General features: G+C 41.9%; 1 protein-coding gene across 1 annotated transcript in view; it reads right to left on the reverse strand.

Moving 5' to 3' along the window:
- Positions 1-2920: 2920 nt before the first annotated feature.
- Positions 2921-17185, reverse strand: part of LOC139652624 (neuronal acetylcholine receptor subunit alpha-7-like) — a 32011-nt gene continuing 17746 nt past the window's right edge. Inside the window, exons 5-10 of the mRNA XM_071529763.1 lie at positions 13277-13356; positions 12992-13159; positions 8532-8726; positions 7728-7814; positions 4723-4832; positions 2921-3523 (exon numbers count right to left, since the gene is read on the reverse strand). Coding sequence (XP_071385864.1) covers positions 2921-3523; positions 4723-4832; positions 7728-7814; positions 8532-8726; positions 12992-13159; positions 13277-13356 — 1243 coding nt within the window. The remainder of the gene's footprint in view (positions 3524-4722; positions 4833-7727; positions 7815-8531; positions 8727-12991; positions 13160-13276; positions 13357-17185) is intronic.

The following is a 17185-nucleotide window of genomic DNA, read 5'->3' on the forward strand; positions in this document are numbered from 1 at the left end:
TCAACCACATTACTCAGATACCATGGAATAAAAATGAAACCATGTTTAGAAACAAATTATGGTTACAGCTTAAACTTAGCTTTTAGTTTTTAATTGCACAATGTCTTTTACCCTGAATTTTTAATTTCTCTTCACATATTTTCAATACACTGTATCATTTTAGAACTTTCATCATTCTTCATTTGATAAATGCTATTTACAGGACAAACTAAAATATGCCAAATAGTTATCAATGTAAGCGAGTAACACAGAGAAATGGGCGGGGTTATCTCACAAAATATCTACATAACTGGCTGTCATCGGTTGTCAGTCCAAGTCACTCGTAGAAGACACTCCTCATCTGATGTCTCATGTGAGTCATTAAAGGTCGTGTTCATGTCCTCCCACCTGGGTCAGTAATCAAAGTTTTGCATCATCCCTTGACCTATTACACAACATATTGGCTCCAGCCAAACCCCGTCTCCCCACTCTGAGTCCAGATGAACTTCGGCGGGCAAAATGGCAGTCCTAGCATGAGTCCAAAAACATTTGCATTTCTTCTTCTCTGCCTCCTTGATATTCCCTTACTGGTTTGCTCAGACCAACAGAGTTCAGTTTCCTCTTGCCTGCTGTGACCTCTGCAACGTGCTATCCACAAATACAATTTGCTATGACAAATTGACCGGTATTAGCATAATAACAGTAGCATATTACATTACCCCAAACCCTATTCATGATGTTTAAACCATTTGTACATATCACACCACTGATTAGACTTGTAAAGTTGTGTCAAGATCATGGAACATTGCCTACATATTCAAAACTGGCTCATAAATGAAGGAACAAGGTGCATAAAGACAGCAGGGTCACACATATCGCACAGCCAGCTTTCGCTTCACCCTTTCCTCTCTGTCCATACATAGTGTATGATGACATTTAAATGTTTTACTGTGTGGGGACTGGCATGAAAAGTAGTCACCAGGCAGCAACCATTTTTATGCACTTGGTCCATTGATTAAGCATAACAGCATGGGTTACACTTCAGTGGTTTAAGTGACTATTTCTACAGATGATGCAGTGCAGTCACACACGCTGCAGCGGTTTCATCTGACGCTCTCATCCCCCCCTAGGTCCCTCTTAGTATTTCCACCAAAATGGACAAGTGCTAGGTCAGAAAAGACTGTGAGGTCGGTTGCATGTGTAAGAGTGGGAGCTCACACGAGTCATGTTTTCACCACTGGGTAAGAGGATCAGGGTGGACGTTTGGGTGGAGTTACTGGTGAGAAGAGACAAGGTTGAACACACATCAGTTACATAAGGTCACCCAGTAATCCTTGTTGCATGTTGTTCGCTGGAGATTAGAGAAGAAAATGTTTGCCTTTCACTGTGTAATATGGAGCAACAGCACAAACCACTCAGCACTACAAAAGATTAGTACCAAACGCATCTCCACTGGGGCGATTTCTCTTCAGAATACATGAAAAACTCTCTCACAAGAATAAATATTGGCTTTCAATTGTCGCTTGTTTTCATCTTGTTTCTTCATTTTGAATTGTTCTCAAAATACAGTACTAATTCTATTTACTGTAGCTAGTCACACGTCAGACACAACATTATATAACTCTCAAAAGATAAACACTGATGTATTCTGAATGAATGTGACTGATTTACAAATAGCCAAAGTGTATCATATGTCAAGCATAGTAAATATACTGTATTTGAACAAGGAATGGAGGCAGAGAGAGCTACTGAGACACCTTTTGTTGCTGCGCGGTTTAATAAGCTGACTTGGAAAGTGTGGAGCACTAAGTGGAATATTCTGATCTTCTCCAGAAATGAAAAGTCTTTGATGTCACAGTCAAGTATTACTTTTACTGGTAACAGTAAAACTTTCCCTGCTCACATTTATAGATATACGACTAAGGTCTGGGCTGCGCAAGAGAGAAATGAGGAAACCAGTGGTAAAAATGACGAGGTAAAGGCCAGTAAGAAGGAAAATGATGAGAATGACATGAAAGGGGAAAGAGCGGAGTAAGGGATAGTGAGGGTAAAGCAGATAAAAATACAGTAATTACGAATGTGAAAAATGGAGAGTGATAAAAGAGGGGAAGAGGGAAATGTTGAAAGTGGAATAAGATATACAGTACAGGGTGTCAGCGGCTTTCGGTAAAAAATGTAAGACCAAGTTCACCACAAAAATAACTTAAGCAGTAAAATACAAAAACTAGCATTACTGGAATACAGGCCTGCATGACAGAGTTGAATAAAGCAGTGCACTGAGGGAAAATAAAGAAAAAACACTTTCAACATCTCTGAATCTATATTGAAGACATGAAAGCTACTGTATATTTAACTGTATTGACTGCATGTAACTGTTGAAGATGTTCGAAGGCCCTGACTTTAGCTAACTTAAGAAATTTTAAGACAATTTCATGACATGCAGACCCCTTGCACTAGTGAGAGGAAGGAATACTTGTAAAAGAAGCAGAAAATAAAGAGTTGGGAGTGTGAGGAGTCTATACTGAGGAGATGTGAAGCACAAGTGGTGGCAGGTAAATGATGTGGATACGTATGAAAAGTGCATCAGTGAGTTTCTACACCATTAACTACTGCATGTAACCTCAACCTCCTATAGAGCACATGCTTACTGAGCCTAAGGTGTTATCAGCAACTACAGCTAGGGAAGCCACCTTGAGAAGGAAAAGCCACATCATCACCATACAACCATACTGTACGTTACTGACAACTATATCAAAATAAAGGGAAAGGTTTGGTTTTGAAGTGCCATAACTTCTAACAACAATTTCAGAATGACTGGACATTGTACGGCTTCATAGAGTAGTAGTGGGGAGGCTTGTGTGACACAGTTTTCTTTTTTTTTATCGTGTTAGGATTTTCAGTGTTTGGCCTCTCGTTCTCTCCGAGAGGGAAGAGGTCGGTCTTATGTGAAGTCTTTGGACACGGCCTCGATGAAATTGGGAGCCGACATGAGGATGGTGAAGGTGCAGATGATGGAGAAGAGGGAGAAGGCCACCAGGCACAACCGATCCACCACCGCCGCCGCAAACTTCCACTCGCTGCAGATCGCCTCGCCCTCGTCCTGCTCCCGGAAGCGCCTGGCGATGTACTGCACCTCCTCCAGGATCCGGGAAATCTCCGGAACCTGCTCCAGCAGCAAAGTCCGCCCCTGCTCCGAGTGGACGTCGTGCGGGGACGACCCGTTGGTGTGGCTGCCCCCGCCCCCGCCGCCGCACACCACCACGCCCGAATCGGTGCTCGGTGGGAAAGCGGGGTTGTCCGTGCCCATCGAATGGTAGCCAAAGTACAGGTTCATGTTCCCGTTGGTTGTGGTCGACTGGGTGGACGCCTGGCCCGGTATAGTGTTCATCTGAATGCTGCTGGTGCTGGTGTGGTGAGCCGGAGGGTGGGAGTACTTGTAGGCGTTGTTCGGGGGGCTGCTGGCACCCGTGGCGGTCTTGCTTTCCTCGCCGGGCTTCTTCATGCGGAGGAACCAAGCGCACCAGTTGAGGAGGATGACCCGCACCTGGATGATGAGGCGGGGAGTGGGTGACACAGGCAAGAAGGGGAGGAGGTATAGGTGGAATATAGATGAAGAGAAGGATGGTAAGGTGAAAAAAAGAGATCAGGATGGACGTGGGGAGAGAGAACAAGACAGGTGAGAGGAAAACAAAAAAAGACAGTCTCTCACAGAGAACCTTGACTCGCCAGTCGTATTTGAAACAGACTAGAATTCCCCGTTGACTCACACACACATCTGCAACGCTTCAGACACACACACAGTGACAGTTCTGACAGATCACCAGACAAAAACACAGTCACTGTGACATGGGGGTCTCCTAATGGGGCCAGACATAGTAAGTTTAGACCTGTCTGGTGTGTGTGTGTGTGTGTGTGTGTGTGTGTGTGTGGTTGGGTATAAGAGAGAGAGAGAGAACAAGTGAGTGTGCCTTCTTTTTGAGGCCGTCTCTGCTTTATTGTGCATCACATTTACCAAAAGACAGGATGTAATATAACAAATTCTTTTACCGTAATCCAGGACGAGCATCCATACAGAAGCCTGATTCAGATATTAAAAGAATGATGTACTAATCCACAAATAGTGACTGTAGAAGATATCAGGCTACACCTTCATAGATTTTTCATTTATGTGTCCCAGGGCCAACCTAACACCAAAACACACGATGCACCCTTTTGTCCACTATGCCTCATGGCACCTTTGTATGCATCCTTACACACTTCAGGCTGGGGCGAGGGGCCCATACAGATTTTTTAGCTGACACACAACAGAGGTGACAAAGATAGCATTCACATTCTTCATAATTTGTCCACCAGTAGTACAGCAGAAAGTATTAACTCTGTGTGTGAGGTTGTGCTGGATCAGAACTCTGATTGCCTCCACTTCACTAAGGTTTTAATGTGATTCTTAATGTAGTTTACTTTTATTGTTAAGTTGTTGTTTAGATGGGATATGCATCTACAGTGTTAACTATGTTATTTGAGGAGAGCCACATTTTTTAACAAAGCCACTTTTTTTCTTTTTAAATAGAAAAAGCAGCCATACAATTCTGTAATGGAAAGTGTTTTAAAACGACTTAAGATGTGCTTAAAAATTTTATTATTAAACAGGCTAAATTGTTTAAGATGCAAACTGTACTGTACTATACTACTTTAAGACTGCAGTGCAAACTAATGGTTGGGTATAAAAAAACTGTGTTAACATACCCATTTCGGCATCTTCCCTCCATGTGGGTCATGGTGGTGGAACTGCAGAACCAGGACTGTCACCACCACAGACAGGCCCACGATCATCATGGTACTAGCAAAGTACTGGGCTGGAAAAGAAAAGGGACATCAATTACACGTACAGTAAAGTATATAACAGAATTTTTAATTTGGGTTAGAGAAGACAAACTGAAATCAGTCATTTGCCAGTGAAGTTTGCATAGAAAAGCCCATGTAGAACAGAGAAATGAGGGATGAGAATAGCATTTTGGCAGGACTAGTGTGGTGTAAATCAGTGAAGTTCTCAACGTGGGGTCCGGGGACCACCAGGGGTCCTTGAGGGGGTTCCAGGGGGTCCCCAGCAAATTGATGAATTGTTGAATTTCAGCATTATTTCAGTTAGTTAACACAATTAGACAATGTAGAAGGATGACTATTTTGGTCATAGCTTCACTGTTATCTCTCTACCTACAATACAGATAGTCATGGAATTCTGGACAAAATAATAAAAATATTCTCAAATTTGGGTCAGAGAGACAAAATCTTATCAAATGGGGGTCCATGGCTCTAATGTTTAATAAATTAGGGGTTCTTGGTATGAAAAAGGTTGAGAATCACTGGTGTAAATGACATTTCTGCTGTGGTAAGTAGGAGAAGGCAGTCAGTCGGTTGGTTGGTTAGTTAGTCATTAGGGAGTTCATCACTGTCAACAAGCCTAAGGTCATAACAGAGGGGTTGGTAGCAAGGTGACTAACATTTTACTTCCTGATTTACCAACCAACCAAAACATTGCAAGCATTGAAAGCCACAGAGACATGAAAATGCACACACACGCATGTAGGCAAGCACATTCACACACACAAACATAAGAGATATTCCCTCTTGTTCAGGTTGTGACATGAGCAATCCCACAGAAAGGCAACATCGTCAAATTTCAGTTTACATTTACATGTCAAGCTGTGATTAGAGCTGAATGAAAAAGTGACAGAACAAACTCTGTGAAGAGCATTTAATTTTGTCTTTGATCTATCAGTTCTGCTCCATCTGCACTGTGTTGATGTGTCGGCTCCAATAAAGGGGAGTTTGCTAATGGCTTCGTTTTACATCAGTGAGCTGCCAAATGATCCTGACCAGCATCTCTATCCCAACCCCTCTCCTTCCTCATTGCCTGTTGCTCTTTCTCCTCTGGTCTGTATCGGAATGGCCTCACACAACCCCTCTCCCTCTCTCTCTCTCTCTCTCTCTCTCTCTCTCTCTCTCTCTCTCTCTCTCTCTCTCTCTCTCACACACACACACACACACTCTGTCTTGCTATCTCTCTCTCTCTCTGGAAAATAATTTTTAATGTCCAGGCATTTCAACAGGTCAACCCACGGGCAAAACCTTACACCGAGAATAATCTTTGCCAGAGGGCACACACACACACACACACACACACACACACACACACACACAGATGTATAGGTCAATCTACCCAAAGATTATTCAACTGCAATCTGCCTGAGGTGTGGCTACCTAGTCAGTCAGATTCTATAAGATCTCTAACCCATCCCAGCCAGCCGTCTGCCGGGAAATTGATTCTTTACATCCATCGTCCTTCCCACAAAATACTGAAGGTTAATTGAGGCAAAACCCCCATACTGACCCACCAACCTGGACCTTCTATGCACTTGCATTTCCCAGCCATTCCAACCCAATACTACAGGTGTACAGAGACGTCATTATCTGTATCTGTATCTGTATTCGGATAGAAGACCGGAACTGGGCGTGGTTTATACCGGAATTCACGTTAAATCGGGCAAATGTATTTTCTAACCTAATATTCGTTGACAATTCAATTTTTGTGCCTTAAAAGCATCAAATTGATTTAATATTGGCATATAATATATTATGAAATATATTTCCACATCCTCATACTGTAGGCTACTTTACATCTCTCTCTCTTTTTTTTTATTTTTAACTAAATTCCATGAAACCTATGGCTGATACATACAGCATGTTACATCTTAAACGGATGAATATTGACTGAAATACAAGGTAAAACGTTGTTTTTTTCAATATTTCGACTGGGTTTTTTTAAATGGAGGAAATGAACACATACAGCTAAAAACTACAGGTTCTAAGCTTCATTTTGATGTATAGGTTGCGGGACCCGAGACTGCATGTCGGGTATTGGCCGGGTCGGGCTTGGTTTTTAAATAAATAATTCGGGCTCAGGTCGGGTCAGACTCACTTGTTTTTTTTCATGCGTGGAAAAAAGCAATGTTTTATGCTCCTCGCTTTCTCCTGAAGCTCTGTGTCAGGCTGGGCACACACAGACCCCCTCCCTCTGCTGAGCGCTCGCTCTCTCTCTCTCTCTCTCTCTCTCTCTCTCTCTCCGCTCTGTCACTGGTGCTGAAAGACGCACAGCGGCTACAGTACCAAAAGGGGCTTTTTTCATTTGTGTTTCACTACTTCATTTTCTATTTTACAAATGATAAAGGGAAAATCAAGTCCTTTATTTACATGTCAATCATGGCTTTTTTTTTTTTTTTTTTCGAATAATAACGAGCAACTTTGGGTAGAAGAAATATCTGTTTCCATCGCATTAGTTGTGCTTTCCCGAATAACGTATTCGGATTCGGATAGGCCTACATCCCTACATACGTAATCATTGTTCCCTGGTGAAGGCCAGACTAGACCACAACACGTTGGTGCAGTGTTTTTAATTTGTTCTTGCCATGTGAAATAAAGGCATGTTAATGTTTGCAAAGAGATGACAGAGTGTCATGGTCATATTTTTTTTTGCTGAGAACTAGCCTACTATTTTTGACTGGATCTTACAAAGATTTCCCATGCACTGTCTCATTCCGATGCACCTAATCAGTGTAGAAGTTCTGGTGCGAGCTTTACAGATTATCATGAATGAATACTGCCTGTCTGTCAAAAGTGGGAGATAATTCCCTCAGTTGGCAGGCATTTGGAGACTGTCAATCAACTGATTAGAGAGCAGACCTGTGTCTTACCTATGAGGGGAACAGAGTCTGAAGTGGCAGGCATGATCTCTGCTACCAGCAACATAAAGACAGTTAGAGACAGCAGCACTGTGATGCCTGCAGAAAGAGATAGACGGAGAGACGGGCAGAAAGACAGACGAAAAAGGAGAAATTCTTTCATTACAGGCAAGTTTTCTCTCAAACAGAGACTTGAGAGAACATAAAGTAAATGCGGATGATAGTTTCAAAACTGTTATCATGAAAGCAGCTGTGGACTTTTTTTTTTTTTGAATATTCACTCCTCTTGCTAAAGTCACCTCCCCTCAAGGGAATACTGTTATATCTAACCACGACCATGTCTCGTTGAATGGCATTTTGAAACAAGCTGGCATTTTCTAGTCAAGGTGATTATCTTGCTGTGTTTATACCAGGGCTTTTATTCATCTCGTAATGAATGGAATCTAGCACAAATGCTAATTCACAGCCATAATGTCAGCATTAGCATAGAACAATGAAAAATAAATGGGTTAGCAATAGCATTGGGACTTATTGGGCTGAGATCACCAATGCAGGGAAGAGAGATAAATTTGTGTCTACATACTGTAATCGTGTTTCATTATTCCTCTGTGTTAGTTTATGTGTGTGTGTGTGTGTGTGTGTGTGCGTGTGTATGTGTGTGTGTGCGTGCGTGCGTACGTGTGTGTCTGTGTGTGTGTCTCCCATCTGTCTTTCTCTGTGTGTAGCTGAACTGAACCTCCATGCAGTATACTGTGCATTTGGTGTGGCTGTATGTGTGTGCAGGTGTGGGTGTGTGTTTATGTGTGTGTCCTGTACCCAGTGAGATCTTCTCCCCGGAGTCTGCAGGGAGCAGGAAGACCAGCAGGGCCAGACCAGAGATGAGCACGCAGGGGATGAGCAGGTTGAGTCCGTAGTAAAGCGTCCTGCGGCGCATGGTGACCGTGAACGTCACGTCGGGGTACGGCTCTTTACAGCAGTCGTAATACAGCTCATTACGCTTGGCTGGGACGCCTGGGGGAGAGATGGAGAGGTGTGAAGGAGATGGGAGTCTTAGGTCAAAACATGGAATTAGAAAATGGATAGTTCCAGTCCTCAGTTCTCATTGGATGAGTCACTTTCAAAGCCGTTGTAAAATACCCAATTAATGCACACCTGTGACCGCATAACAGTCGATTTAAATGTTAATGCTAACTGAAAATCATCGCTCATACTGGTACATGCGTAGCTTAGCAGCCACTTTGTTTGGCTACTGTTCAAGAACTGTATTGCTTGGTGGAAGAATAGCCTCTTATTCTTATTTAACTATTATTGATTGAAAATAAAAGAGAGAAGCGGGCTTGTGGTCAGAGGTTTAAATCCCGGGACAGGCTGGGAAAATGTAGGTGAGTAAAGTAATTGAGAAATGCTTTCCCCTCCGTCAACACCTACTGTCAAGGTGTCAATGAGCAAGGCACTGCTCCAGTAGAGCTCAGTAGCCAACAGTAGAGGACTGTGGTTGTACTGGGCAGCTCCCAGGTGTGCATGTGGGGAACTGTGTGAATGTGAAGCAGGGAGTTGCTGGAAAAGAGCAAGCATGCTCAGTTGACTTTCCTTGAATGAAACAGACTGAATGAGTTAGAAAAATGCTGTTTTTTCTTAATACAATGATGTGTTAGACCTTTGTTTTTATAAAAGCACTAAGCCACTCAACTCTGTTTCCCTTTGTGGCTGAGAATGCCTCTTAGCTGATAAAAGCGCAGTTTCTTGTGGTTTATTACTTAAAACCACATACACATACACATATGCATACACACAATGTACACTGAGGCCAGCGGGGCGGGGACTGAGAGTCAGAGACACAACGAGAGTCAGGATCAGTCATCTGCGCCTCATTAACCTCTCAACTGTATCTCAGTTTCAGTAATTACTGACTGGGAATCAGTACACTGACTGTGTGGTGAGCTGAAAAGCATATTTATTTATACTGACTGTTGGACTTACCCCCAAAAGGGGAAATTTGTGTTTATTGTTGGTGCTGAAGTTAAAGAATGGGCTGAACAAGTAGGCTACTCTATGTCTAGTGTCCCTCCTATCCTTAGACTGAATAGTGTTACATACTCATACCACAGACACACACACACACACACACACACACACACACACACACACACATAGAAAAAGACCATAACCTATTGTGACAAGCAAGGAAGGAGCCAGGAGGAGTGGACAAAGAGACAATTAAACCTTTCTATGCATTCTTGGCTGTTCCTGTGGAGGGACAAGGTTGAAAAACAGTACAGGCCAGAAAGTGATTTTTCGAGAGCCAGAAATCTCAGAAGCTGGCATCATCATTGGTATTGATCAACCACCCTATCAAACCCCCCACAAATATATTATGGTCATTTTGTGCTATGGGACAGTAAAAATATTTCACCTTTAAAACCTAACTGCACAAACATAGACAATCTTTACTTCAAAACCTTCAGTTTTCTTGGTAACTTAAAATCACCCCACCATCCCTCCCAAAACCATCCTAAATACACCCACTGATTAATAGCATAATGCTCATAGCTCTGGCCTCATCTGTTCTGCCTTGTTGACACATCCACGTCGACTGGACTAATCTGTCTAATGCCCCAGTCCCACAACACAAATCAATATCACCTTGGACTGGTCAAAGTCAAAAACGACAAAAAAACTCTTGTGTGTGTGTGTGTGTGTGTGTGTGTGTGCCTATCTTTTAAACTCAGCATGAGAGCTATCCTGTGGCCAGATGATTGGTAAGCGTGCTTTTGATAGATTTCACACACACACAATCACATCAAGCTCGACCACAGGTAGTATTATCTCTTCCCTTGATTAAAAATCAACAATCTGGAAACTGTGTGTGTGTGTGCACACGTGTGTGTAGGTGTGTGTGTGTGTGTGTGTGAGTAGGTGTATGTGTGAAAGACAAAGAGAGAGAGACAACAATCAGTTGTGAGTAAAAATCAACCTGAACTGCTCTCAGTGCAATCAGCTTGAGCATTGTCGTGCAGCTGTTTCAAGTGTTTAGTGATTCTGAACAAATTCTAGGTCCGCAATCAGCACCATATTCAAAATACGCAATCTCATTCTAGTGTGGGGTTTATGTGTGGTGACACAGATTCAATTTAATTTAATTGATTCAATTTCATTTAATTTAAATTGTGTCAACTCAAAACTTAAGAGAAACAGCCATTGTTAACTGTCTATTAATTTGATAGATTGCAGCGCTGCAGAGGCTGCATCCTCCACATCACCTGTGTGTGTGTGTGTGTGTGTGTGTGTGTGTGTGTGTGCGTGTGTGCTGGCATGGGCATGTTCTGAGGCACCAGGACAGTGTGTGTTCCTGGCCTGCTTGCCGCCCGGCTGTGCCCAAATTAAGTGAACCATTCCTGGGCCAGCTGTCTCCACACACACCCATGGCCCCCTCCATTCCTCCAGCCAGCTGGGTACATTCACTTTGTGTATGGGTATGGGGCGAGTGTGTGTGTGTGTGTGTATGTGAAATCTTGGCTGTGACTGACACCCAAACGTGGGTTACAGATGATTTGAACTTCTCATTTCCACATGGAGAGAAAGGGTGGAGAAAAGAGAGAAAGAAACAGAGGGGGGGGGGGGGAGAAAAAGTCAACATATACTTTATTGCTATTGTTATCTTATCTTGACTTTGACCTTTGCTCTGTTCCTTTATTTCTCAGAGAAATAACAGAGAAATAAAGAGACAGCGAGGACAGAGTCAGAGAAAGAAAACAGGCTACAGGACTGACAGAGCGATGAATTGAGAGACTGGAGATAGAGGAAACCGTGGGCGTCGTTAAGCAAGCCAAAGAACTGCAAGGTTAAAAGTCTATTGACAACTGCCTGAGATAAATCCACTAAGTGCTTGATTCGTGCTGCTATGTGATCCCTATCAATGGAATAATTCCCTCTACACAATGGAACCCACACAGCCTCTCATCCAATAGTTCTCACGCTTATCCAGTATTAGTCATGGCACATTTTGCTCAGGTACAAAAGTCCAGGGCCCAATGACAGATCAAGTAATTGTTTGGGAAGGGTCACATAAAGCATTTATTGTCATCTAAGTGGGGTATTTGGGGCTGTGTTAGCCTACCTGTTGCACTATGTTGTGCTGTATATAAGATTCACATATACATGTGACATATTTGTCACATTGCCTGAAACATCCATGCGGCAATAGAAGAAAACATAATTGGAGTGCGGTCCTGGATCTTTCTTTATACCATAAGTAGGGGTAACATCATGTCATATCATTTGTTCAACTTTCATTTTCTTTCCGTTTGAACGAAGGTTTAAGGCTCAATGGCAGGCACCCCAAGGTGCTGTGATACTCCAGTTGGGAAGCTCTTCTAAGTTCCTACCACACAGGAATTTAGACGAGAAACTGAGTGCCCAGCAGCAGCAACAGCAGCATACTCCAGGCTGTCTCTAGCACCTGTTGACTACGATCAATAGATAGAAAAATGTCTGCGGGAAAAACATATTACAAGGAAGTCAAGAGAGCCAAAACACCTGTTCCTGTCAGAGCTGCATGACATTGACTGGTTGTCTAACTCCAGGGAATATGACATGACTGTCTTTCAGTCCCTGCAGCAATTCCCAATTTTATGCTCTAGCATGTACTACAAATATTCTAAGGATTTTCAGTGTCACACCTCATGTTTGTACATGATTATACATTTAATTAAAATGATTCAGACTCTGTTTTTAATTACTGATTAAAATCCGCAATTAAGTGTTTTTATTGACAATAATCAGAGAGAAATGCCAGGAGGGACTGATGTCTGATTTCTGTTTGCTCTATCTCATAGGTCCAATTTTTCACAAGGTATATAACTGTATGTATTAATGCCTTAATACATGATTGGCGATTTGCTCTTTGCTCACGAGAGCAAAGTGAGGCGCAGAGCAGCGTGCTGAGGCAAAGCCAAGAGTAAAGAGAATGAGCTTTTCGTCCATTGCCATTGTTCTTGTCTGAGTTCTGGCTATGTCACATCCAACTGTTTTCTCATTGGTTGTGGTTTGAAAGGTCACCGACAAACTGGGTCAATGTTGAAATTGATTGAACTTTGAGCACAGTGGCAAGGTGGAAAGTCCCAGTGCATGGCGCCCAATGTGACGCTGCTGCGAGGTTGGGTGTCAGCGCGCTCTCCATAGGAAAACAATGGCTCAGTCGGCACAAAGTGATTTTACCGGTGGACATGTGAAAGCGGCTTTAGAGTGTGTGTTTGCCTGTTTGCCTTTATTCTCACCTACGAGGTCCCACTCCCCGTTGGGTATGTAGGTAGAGATGTCCACGTCCATCATCTGGAGGTCCAGCAGCCAGCCGTTGTGGGTCCAGGAGCCAAACTTCAGGTCACACTTCTGCACATCAAAGGGGAACCATCGCACATCGATGTAGCAGGTACTCTTCAGGATGCCTGGGGAGTAACAATGTTAACAACCATGACAACGGCCATCTGAATGAGTCACATTTGGACCACGTTGTCATTGGAGAATAATGTATAATACAGTGGAGAATATCTTGAATGTCTTACCTGGTGGGATGTACTGGCAGGATCCTGAGGCATTGACCAGCACATTGGTATGGAACGTGGCGTCAAACCGCTCATCCGCACTGCAGAGAGAGAAGAGTGGTTGGATTTAATATAAAAAACAGGAGACACACAGAAACACAAGAAAATAATTTCAGGGGATGCACAAGAAAACAAGGAAAAGAAACAGAGAAAGCAAGAAAGGAGAAGAATGGGGACATGATTGAGAGATAAGCACAAAGGTAGAGAGACATAAAAAGAGAAAACGAGTGAATAAATGACAGGCGTAAGAGAAAGGTAAGAGAAAGAAGAGGCAAGGGGGATTAGTTTAGATCCAGACAGACAGTGTTTTATTTTATTGATCATCATCTCTTACAAAAGGACTTAATCAAACATGGCCATCTGCCATCAAGCCGCCCTTCAAACAGACTGGAATTATCTACACATCACTCAGAAACCAACATAGACACATAGAGAAGACACACACGAGAATCAGAAAGAAATGCACACAGAAGCACAAATCATCCCTGAAATATTGTCTTTTAATTCAGAGAGTGAAACCAAAGACAGCGACATATCCAGCCCATGCTTGGACTGTAATTACAGATGGTGTGACGCTTTTGAACTCTTCCTGACTGGTTAGAAAAATGTATTTGTCTCTGCTTTGTTGCAGCATGAACAGCCATTACAGTGAGAGGAAAGCAGATCAGAAGAAGTCCACATTCATCAATCCTGATAAACCGATTCCTGTTAACAATAGTTTCCAGAGAGACAGATCTCAAAAGACCCCAAGAGCTGCTGCATGCAAAAATATTCATTAATGGCTGTTTCAAAAGAAGGGGAGACTTGAAAGGAGATGCCAAAGTATACAAAAAATTCACTAATTGACTCATAGCATAGTTAACACTTGGAGAACATGAAGGATAAAGCCATCAAGCAGACATGAATCCCAAATTCAATCCAACCTAGAGTAAAGGCTGCCAAAAAACAACAGTGCTATGTCGGTAAATGTATTGTATGTTCTAACACAAGATTATGTCTCTCAATCAATTGCCACATCATTCCTTGCATTAATATTTTTCAATAATAACAGCAATTCACATCATTTGCATTCAATTCATGCAGCAATACTCAGGCGTACAATGATGGTTACAATGCGTTGTGACCCTGAAGAAACTGTCTGTGAATGCAGCTCTTTCTGAACAATGCTCATCCAAAAACAGACAAAATAGCCTGACTCATACCATCATCTATTATCACCCATTACATTACATTTCTATGGGGGTAAAAACCCACTTGTGAGACTAATATAGGAAGCAGAAGGAGAGAGTGAAGGGCAAGTCTAAACTCCTCCTGAATAGAAGGCTCTTTGCTGGACAGGTGCAACATAAATTCTAGCAAAGTACATTGGGACTGATCCCAAGAGGCACATAGCAGGAGGAGGCCTATAATAATTTACACAATGCAGATTCATAGCCGCTACGCCAATAATCAAGATCTAATCACTCTATTCACTTAGTAGAGGGGAAAAAACAAAGAAATGGAACAGCCATTGTCAATTGCCCAAAATAAATTAACTAAATTAGCATTTAGCCTTCTAATGGCATTTGGAATGCACATGACTAATATACACACAACTAAGATGCCTTCGCATTTGAGATCAAAAAGGACAAAAGTCACTTGGTTTATTTTCTCAATGTCAAATCCATCAATCTAGACACTAATATAGGGTGTGCATGAAAGTGTTGATCTTTTTAATTAATTTCCAGTAATTGGCTGGATGAGTAAGTGATTTTTCTAAACTGTGTAGATGTGGAGATTTATGGCATGGCTTAACAATGAATTAATAATCACACAGGATGATCTCCACATGCATCATCACGGGAGAATCCTTGATGCATAAAATCTTAAATTAATCAGATCACAAAGTAAGCAGAACGTGTTTTTAAAGGTCATATGCCAAGGGGAGAGGATAAGGGCATGATGCAGGGGTTGAATCCCAATGGTGTTCCCTTGCCTTTCTCCCCCCTTTTTTGTTTTCCTTGTAAAAGCAAAAGCTGCAACGAAATAACACATTTGAAAAAGTGACATACCATTTCCCTAGCACTGCATTAAAATTAGGCAAAAAGAAAATAACTCATGGAAGTGAAGCGAGAATGTTTAAGAAAATTAGGGACGGAAGTGAGAAAAGCCTGCTGAGACCATGAGCAAGTGGGTTTTTCAAAATGCAATTCTCCACGTTTTCCCTTTTAGATGAGTCTTTAAGTGTGAAGTCACAGAAATCCACAAAGCCCTGAAGAATACAATTGTAGGCAAATTTGAAGAAAACCATTCCTCTCATTTAAAGCCCCAGCAGAATACATACACTGTAAATTGCCTCAATAACCATTGGCTCAACTGAATGGCAGTTTTTATCAGCATTTCCACTTTATTCCTGTGAAAACATTTGTATGTATCAACGCTTCATCACGAAGATAAGCCCTGAAGGCCGGGGAGGTTTTATTGAAAAGCCTCGCATCTCAACCCTAAGTTATGGTACAGCCTAAGAGCTTCATATCAAGCCAAGCCACATCCGCATGTCAAGAAAGCAGCTCTACATAGCTCTACATTATTTACATAAGAAAACAGGGAAAGCAGAAAGATCAATCCCCTGGGCTCCCTGCTACCCCAGGTCTGTTTTGTGTATCAGATGGTGAATTTGTATTATTATTTATTCAAAGTCACGCCTGGGACTCGGCAAATGGTTCCTATGTTATTCATTTGGAAAGGATTTAGGTTTGCTGCTGTGTAGAGAAGGGCAGATACAGAACGTACAGCTATACAGTTACACCGATCAGACTTCATGTCCAAATGGCTTCAGTCTCAGCCAAGTAGGAGGGAGCTGAGGCTGGAAGACACAGACACAGACTCTCCTGGCTCTCTGCATTCTTAGACTCTGGACTATATGTGGACACAAGAGATGGCACATATGAAACTTTTCCTGTTCCATGTTCTGGTTATATAGTGATACTGTGAACAGTTTTGTCATTTTTCCGCACATGTGGTAATTCCACTCCATCCTGGAGCTTTGTAACATGGGACAGTTGGTAATGCATATATCCAAAAGACACATTCTGTACATATGCTGTCTACATCTGTTAAGTTAATATTGATTTCATAAAGTTTAGAGTTGTTATGTTATGCTATAGTCTGCAAGCCACAACACTTTATGTGCATATATATGACCTTCTGTAGACTTGTTAATGTGAGTGTGATGCACATTTACACACCATGAACATTGTTGTAAATTCACATACTCGCTTTCACATATCTCCCTCATATTCTGTACATATTGATGGTGTTTTCATAATGGTTCCACAATTTCATATGGTAGACATACTGATACCTTTATATTGTATTATTTATTACGTACTTTATAGAGCACATAACTGACATCAGCATACATTTACAGTACAATTTACACAACTGTTTACATTCTATTTTACTGCTCACTGTTTTATTAGTCGTTTACAATTTTTATAGCTTATTTCATATATTGCTGATATTCTATTTATCTTTTTCCCCAGCTGAATCCTATTAGATTTGCTGCTGCAATGACCTAATTTCCCCAGGGGGATCAAAAGTTTAATCTTATCTCATAATTCTTTCTTTTTTTTCTTTTTCTTGCTTTCATTTCATTTCAAAATCACTTGGCACTAATAGTCATAACCCTTATAAAAATAGAAATATTATTTTGCCCATGATTTATATTGCATGCACAAGGAATGTCAGTTTCAATCTGGGTCTGTGTCAGGACTATATTGTTGTTATCATTAGTGATCGCTGATCCCCACTGTAAGCTGCTTAATGTTCTGTATCATCCCTATTAGATAGCCAAACCCTTCCCTCTCCTCCTTTGGTTATGAATATCTC

Source organism: Centroberyx affinis, unplaced genomic scaffold (genome assembly GCF_046629955.1).
Source record: "Centroberyx affinis isolate AG114_WGS23_722 - 3 ecotype Tasmania unplaced genomic scaffold, CSIRO-AGI_Caff_v1 ptg000127l_1, whole genome shotgun sequence".
NCBI classification, from domain to species: domain Eukaryota; kingdom Metazoa; phylum Chordata; class Actinopteri; order Beryciformes; family Berycidae; genus Centroberyx; species Centroberyx affinis.